The following is a 7970-nucleotide window of genomic DNA, read 5'->3' as shown; positions in this document are numbered from 1 at the left end:
CTTGTCCACGTCCATGGCGACGCCCTCCGCTGAGATGACATGGCCGAGGTAGGCGACGAACGGGGTGCCGAACGAGCATTTCGAGCGCTTGAGGTACAGATGGTGCGCCCGAAGCTCGTTGAGGTACATGGCGACGTGTTGCAAGTGCTCTGCCCAAGACGAGTTGTAGATAAGGATGTCGTCAAAAAACACGAGCACAAACCGCCGTAAGTAGGGGCGGAGGACGTCGTTCATCAAGTCCTGAAATGTCGCCGGGGCATTGGCAAGGCTAAAGGGCATCACCAAGAACTCGAAGTGCCCATGATGCTTGCCAAAGGTCGTCTTCGCGACATCGTCCAGGTGCATCCGCACCTGATGGTAGCCGGAGTGAAGGTCGAGCTTGGTGAAGAAGCATGCCCCATGTAGCTCGTCCAGGAGTTCCTCAACAACAGGTATGGGAAATTTGACCTTGCATGTGTTGATGTTGAGAGCACGGTAGTCAATGCAGAAGCGCCCCATGTCGTCGATCTTGCGAATGAGGAGCACCGGCGCCGAGAACGGCGAGGTGGTCGGCCTGATGATGCCCTGGGCAATCATGGTAGTGCACTGCCGCTCCATCTCATCCTTCTGCAGCTGGGGGTAGCGGTACGGTCACACGGCGATGGGTGGTGTGCCTGACAGTAGGTGGATGCGGTGGTCATAGGCCCGGAGAGGGGGAAGTCCCTGTGGCTCGGCGAAGAGGTTGCTATACGGCTGCAACATGCGATCCAACAGTGGCTGCGCGGGGTCGATGGAGGTTGCCATCAGCTGGGGTTGAGGGGTCGCTGGGGCGGCGCCACCGACGCCCTCCCACCGGATGCGGCGACCCATGCGCCAGAATATCATTGTCAGGGCATCGAAATCCCAAAGGATGGAACCCATGGTCCGTAGAAAATCGATGCCAAGGATGACGTCAAAGCAACCCAAGTCGATGCCGATGCACGTGACGGCATAGTGCTCGTCACCGATGATGAGGGGAACCTGACGAGCAATGTCGTGGCAGTGGAGGCGACCACCGTTTGCGACGGTGATCCGAAGCTGCTCCCCTCGAGTCGATTGGAGCGCCACGCGGCGCATGGTGGACCCAGACAGGAAGTTATGGGTGGAGCTCGTATCTAGCAAGGCAAGAAGGCGTTCACCATTGATTATCACCAACAGCAACATCATCTTTTCAGTCTGTATACCCGCGAGAGCATGGAGGGAGACGATGAAGGCTTTAGCCTGAGCGGCGCTCGAGACGACCTCGACTTCAAGTGGAGCTGCCAGGTCGCCGAGCTCGGCGGCGTCGTCCTCCTTCTCAATGTAATCCGCAACCTCCAGGTAGAAAAGGCGCGGGCAGACGTGGCCTGACACATAGGGCTTGTCACAGTTATAGCACAATCACTGACGATGGCGCTCGAGCTGCTCAGCTGGTGTGAGCCGACGGAATGGGCGTGACGGGGCCGCGGCGTCCAACGCCGTGAGAGCCGGAGCCGGACGACCCGGCGCGGCAGGTGCCGGCCTGGGGGGCGGACGGGGTTGTGGCTCCTACTGCATGACCAGCGTGAGGTGCTCGAAGGCGCATGCATAGTACATGGCCGTCTGAAGGTCCTGAAGTTCGTGCATCTCCACGTCCACGCGGATGTGGTCTGGCAGGACTCCCACGAAGAGCTCAGCCCACTGGCGGGCAGAGACGATGTGTGCGTGGCACGCCAGTGCCTGGAAGTGATCAGCGAAGTCCTGCACCGTGGAGAGAAAGGGCAGTCGCCCAAGCTCCGCCAGCCGGCTCCCGTGTATCGACGGTCCGAAGCGTAGGCCGGCAACAGAGATGGTGATGGTGGTAACTGGACCTGGTGGATGGGTACTCCTGGGCCCGCGGTTGTCAGAGGTGGCGGCTGCATCGCCGGTTGCTGCGGCACCACGGAGGGAACGAAGGGTGCGGGTGGCGGCGGGCCATAGGGGCCCGAGAGGAAGGTGAGGATACCCACAACCGCCTGACCGAGCTCCCGGAGCGCGTCTGTCATCTCCTCCGGGGTGAAGACGAGGGGGCCGAGGCAATCGGCCCCGGCGCGCCCGCCATTGTGAGCGAGGGCGGCGCGGTGGTGACTGGCAGCGCGGAAGGGTGGCGGGAGGCGGAGAGGTGGACATGATCAAACACGAGACAACTCATACCAGATTGATAGGAGCTGGTCTCCTACCAGGACGTATTCGTAGGTTATATGGGTGGAAGGTTGGCAGGCAAGGTTGGGGGCGCGGGCGACGATGCTGCGGCGCCATGATTGCGCGTGGGAGACGACCGCGGTGACGGCTAGGGTTTAGGGCTCTTCGCAGAAGCTCAGCAAATAGGTTTGCTATTTCTTAATCTCAAAATGAGTCTTTACATTAGTATATATAATCCCTTTAGATGCTAATAAAAATAACGCTAAGTGGGCCAAGCCTCTAACTGCCTGAGCCCGTGGGCCTCCGCCGGCTATAATGTATGCCGGTCATAACAGATTCTCTCTTCTTTAGGAGGGTGCTAGCTACTATAATGGTGTAGGCTAGTGCAAAGTTTAAGATATCTTCTCTTTGATTCTTGATGCCATAGCCAATGCCCCATGCATCCCTTCAAAACCTGTGTTAATGTGCCCACGTGGCCATAGAAATCTCCTCCTATGAAGAGCCTCTCGTCAGTCGGTACACTCATAACCATGTCTTCCAGGCATTCCCAGAACTCCCTCTTGTTGTTTTCATTGTGGACTACTTGCGGGGCATACACGCTGATAACGTTGAGAACTAAGTCCCCAACTACCAGCTTGACCAGTATAATCTGGTCCCCACGTCTCTTGACGTCTACCACTCCATACTTGAGGCTCTTGTTGATCAAGATGCCTACTCCATTTCTGTTAGCAGCCGTCCGAGTGTACCATAGCTTGAAGCCGGTACCCTCCACCTCCTTCGCTTTCTATCCCCTCCATTTGGTCTCTTGGACGCAAAGGATATCAACACCTCTCCTCACCGTTGTATCAGCTACCTCCCGAAGCTTACCTGTCAGAGACCCTACGTTCGAACTACCTAAGCAGATCCTCCTAGGCTCGCTAGCTTCCTTACCCTTCGCACTCGTCGAGTCAAGTACAAAGACTCATTTTCCACTACACCCGGGCGCCCATGTAGCGCGCAACTAAGGATGCGATGACCCGATCCTTGCTCACTTGCCACCATATTCAGATTATGATACAACGCGCCACAAAGGGGGTGACGACCCGGCCCTTGCCCATTTGACACCACACCCGGGTTCCGATGTGTTGCGTCGTTCAGAGGACCAACAAAAATCTATTGGATTTCATCTCCATAAGAGTGGCTGAGTTTTACCGTTGACTCGCCAAGCCTATGAGAACCCTCCTCCTTTGCCCGGCTATGTTGAGACAACGTTGGCGGAGTTGTGCTCACCATGACGCTTAGGTCAAAGAATTGATCCACCGTGGTTCGCCTCTCCACCGCGAGTCGGTGCTTGCAGCCGCTCGGCGCTTGTCTCCATCCGGTGCGGCCTGCCGTTGGTTGAGGAACGCGAGGGAGAGACGAGTGGGAGATAAGAGGATCTGCTCGCTGCCAAATCGGCGGGCGCGCAGCAGTCAGCCGTCGCCTGATTCTCTCCGTCTCCTCTTTCATGTACTTGTTCGCACATGAGCCAATGTTTCCTACACCAGATTCCTGTGTGAGCCATGGTTTCCTGCCTGTGAGCTCCGCTCACTGCCTGTGCGCCTAGGTAGACGCTTCAGCTGCCCTACTGCCTAAGGCAGACGCCTTTCATCAATGTCGAAGGCGAGCTCGATGCCCTGCTGTCCAAGGGCACTCTGATGCCAAAGCAGGCGACACCTTTAGAACAATGCTGCTGAAATATACCTACTGAATCAGCCTCTTCTCGTCATTGAGAGGCATGATATGATATTTGATTAATTATTGCCCTGCACATGCTCATCCTTGTTCATTTGTTTATCAGGTTGTTTGGCTGAGACACTTTCAGACTTTTAAGGACAAGTCTAGCGCCCTTAATCAAAACACTGGTGTTAACAGAAGTCTTACTGAGATGATAAGGAAGTGCCACTACCCTGGGCAGAGAATGGTTGTTGGAAAGCCTGAATATAAAAAAATCATTGAAGAAAGATTGGTGAGTATAGGCTCCTGGTTTGCCTATATATTTAGACAATTTTAATCACCATTTTGTTGTGTCTTTTTTCAGAAAATAACCTGCCTGTATGATCCAACTGTGATGGAGTGAATGTGGGGCATATAGATTTGCATGCCCAGTTTGATCCCTGAAGAAGATTCTTACCTGGCTGAAGATGACTGCGTCCCGATAAGTCAGGGACTGCGAAATGTCTTGAGTCGTTATGACTGTAATTATGTCAACTCAGAGATGGTAAGTTGACTAGTACCCATACTTCTTTTCTTTATTTATAGCTCCCTAGACTTTTAGTGTTACACAGCATGATAGCGTGTGTGTTGTACATTTAGAGTCTTTATTTTCACACCACTGTTTTGGATGCAACTTCTGTAGAAAAACTATCATTTGTATCTTTGCTTTAGTGATGAATCAATCCTCTTGTATCCAGGTCAATGAGCGAATTATTATGATGGCTTACATCTTGCATGAGTGTGATACTTTTGAGAAAGAGAAGTCCGGAGATTTGCACCGTGCAGCTTCTCTCATCAAGGATGTGTCAGGCATCGACACCGAGGGCTGGGGCTTACGGAAAATAGCAATAGTTGTGATGAAGATATGGTGCGTTGAGCAAGCTGGCAATTCCTGTGAGGTAAATTGGACGTGCTATTTTGTGAACTAGTGGTTGGGGCCCGCCATTGCGGGCCTCTTCAACGGAAGTTGGGGCGGTGTCATATAAGGACACGCCCCTTTCACTTTCTTGTTTGTTTCATCATTCAAATTATATGGATATTTAGTATTGATACGTGCAAGTTGCTAACTGGAACTTTAAAATAAGAGATGTGCAAAAGCAACACACTCAGAGAACGTATTCTTACAGGTTACATGAGCAATGATAGTGGGGTCTCGCCTTTGCCTCCCATTTTCCCTATGTTCATTATCACATAGGTTTGCAAGAGGAGAAATAAGGAAGCTATGTGACTGCAAGATAAGCAGAAAAAGAGTAAAGAGTACAACAAATGTGATATGACCAACCTAGATAGATTTTCTTGTTGCTATGTTAGAGCTCAAAAGATCTAGCGCGGAAGATGAGATTAATAAATGGAAGGAAAAAGGTAATCAATATAGAGTACTAATTTACATACTATTTAAGCCAACACATGAACCAGTTCAGAAATCAGATAGATATAAGAATAAAATGCATCAGTAAAATTGGGGAACCAAGTAGCTACGTGAACAAAACAGATTTACAGTACTTTGATAAATTTGCAAGATATACCTCTGCAAACCATACTATGAGAATGATAGTCCTGAATCTGAACTTTCTTGCACAGCCTATGTACTGAACCACTGTTGTGCTGCCAGCATGGCTCTCTGTGTGTATAAAACAGAGAGGGGAAGATCGAAATCTTAATGTATGTATGACAAAAAAAGCAATGAAATGTTTTGTGCAGAAAAACAAGGTTCGGTACGGGCAGCAACTATGGAGCCGAGGTCCGTGAAAATTAATTAATGACAGAGAGAGGGGAGGATGGAAATCCTAATGTATGTATGGCAAAAAAGCAATGAAATGTTTTGTGCAGAAAAACAAGCTTCGGTATGGGCAACAACTATGGAGCAGAGGTCCATGAAAATTAATTAAGGACAAGTACAGAGTTAATTGCTTGTTGATTGCAATGTACAAGAAGTTTGATGGAGGCAACAAGAAGGAATGGCATCAAATGGTTGCTGTATATGTACGTAGTACCATCTGATCGGCAAGCACAAGTACATGCTTGAGAGATAATTTCTGCTGCCAAAATTAAATAGATCATGCAGACTTGGCCCCACCAACCCATAACAACGAAGTTGTATTCTCCTTCTCCACTGCATTTGTCAAACTATTTGTTCTATCACAGCCATAGAAAATTATGCACAATGTAAAATTTCCATATTTCTGATGCAGGTAACTGAGGGTGTTGTCTTCACATTTTCCTGCATGGGCAAGAAAGGGACATATCTGATGCAGGTAATCAAGATGAAATAACCTGCATATAAAAATTAGTGATGATTTATAGAAGCGACAATATGTCAACTATTGCTGAACTATTTCACCTTCTTTTTCCCAGTTCCGGGTAGTATATACGCAAGTGATGATACACAATATGTCAACTATTGTTGAACTTAATTAACCCTTCGAGTCCTTTTTGTTCTCTACTTGTCAGCATGTAACCGTCCATTGAGCTCGCTTGTTTGGTGTGACAAATTCAGTTATCTTATCACACACGAACAAACAAACACCGTACAAGGTGCGAGTTGTTCATACTTGCAAGAACAGCCGCAGTCACACAAGTAAAATGAACATACCAAGTAGGGATCAGCCATATCGGTACGTGATACATTGGCAACCATTTCCATGGACAGAATCAATCAAATCCCAACCAAGGTCCAATCTTTGATAAGCACACTCAAAAATAGTTACCATAAGACATTAACTTGCAAGAATATGCAATCAACGGCACAACAATAAAAATGTAAAAATATCCTAAACTGAATTGAACAGAGAGAATGAGTAAGCACGCAGTCGTTATGTCCGTATATCTTGAGGGGCAGTTCATCCAATAGATGTTGAGGGAGAGGAGCATACCTGGACGCAGCAGTTCCCACACCGACGCTCCACCTGGATCGAATGCCCAAGGCCGGAGACGAGGCGATCTGGCCATCTCCACCGCATAGCCTCCCGACGCCGTAAGTGCCATGTCAGTCTTGTCCATTGCTAGTGCATTTGGTCCGCCGCGCCATGCATTCCTCGATTGGGAAGCTACCACCGCCCTGTCTCGTCCCAGAAACGTGAACATCGCCCCTCTCCCGCGTGCTCCTGATATCCAGACCGAGAAGATCGGGGGAGATGGGGCTGGACGAGGTGGAGTTCGGGGCGAGAGATGGAGAGGGCATGAGTGCGGAGAAGCCGCCGGCGGCGGCGGACCTTTAGCCGCCAGCGGCAAAGGTGATGGAAAGGGCTGATAGGGGCGAGGCGGCGGCAGCAGGGAAGGGAAAACGAGGAAAGGAAGTGGCGTAGTCAAAGAAGGGGCTTCTGGACGAAGCGAACGTGGCCAGTCTCTTTTCCTTTTTGTCTCTAGCTAAAGCGACGTGGATGCAACGAGGGATCACTTGATGTGTTTGATGTGTTTACAGCTGCATGCTGTGCATTTCTTGTAAATTTGTCACTTTAAAATTTGCAAATATCTCTCTTTTCAGATTTCAGAAGACGAGGTATCAAGGTTGCTCAGTGATGCAGATAAATATGAAGTTAAACTGGATAAGGACGCCTGCTCGAAAGTCTCTAGACAAATGCTGAAAGTTCTTGATTTCAGGACTAGAAAGAAAGGACTACTGAAAGAATTTGTTGATCAGGCCAAGGAAGCATATGAAGCCGAATAGTGGAAGTGCATGGCAAGCTAATAAACCATAGGCTCATAGCATGCTAAAAGTGTTGCAGCAAACTAATTTGTTATTTAGTCTGAAGAGTAGGTCTTGGTTGACTTTATTATGATTTTGGTTATTTATCTTTGCTACGCTACTTTTTGTCGGACATGTGAGAATATTGGGAACGTCGTACCCTATCGAGGGCGACGGTTGCGTGTTAAATAGCCAGGAGCTTAACCCTGAGATATGCGTACAAGTTGTTGAGATTACAAACTTGGAGGACAAGAGATATAGAGATAAGATACAACCGGTTTAAGAGAGAATAAGAAGGTTTAAACTACCAGACCTATCTCTATGTAATATCTCGGTCACGCATACAAGAATGTGTTTAACACCCTCCCTTAATCACAACTAACTGAGGTTGAGA

General features: G+C 49.3%; 1 protein-coding gene across 1 annotated transcript; it reads left to right on the top strand.

Annotated features, from left to right (window-relative positions):
* Positions 1-3421: 3421 nt before the first annotated feature.
* LOC123440098 lies at positions 3422-7761 on the top strand. Its single transcript, XM_045116680.1, has 5 exons — positions 3422-4144; positions 4217-4396; positions 4590-4790; positions 6084-6146; positions 7376-7761. The coding sequence occupies exons 2-5, from the start codon at positions 4277-4279 to the stop codon at positions 7556-7558; spliced, it is 567 nt and encodes a 188-aa protein (XP_044972615.1). The 5' UTR covers positions 3422-4144; positions 4217-4276; the 3' UTR covers positions 7559-7761.
* Positions 7762-7970: the final 209 nt, after the last annotated feature.

Source organism: Hordeum vulgare, chromosome 3H (genome assembly GCF_904849725.1).
Source record: "Hordeum vulgare subsp. vulgare chromosome 3H, MorexV3_pseudomolecules_assembly, whole genome shotgun sequence".
NCBI classification, from domain to species: domain Eukaryota; kingdom Viridiplantae; phylum Streptophyta; class Magnoliopsida; order Poales; family Poaceae; genus Hordeum; species Hordeum vulgare.
The sequence above is the reverse complement of the archived record's forward strand: the minus strand, read 5'-3'. Positions and strand labels throughout refer to the sequence as shown.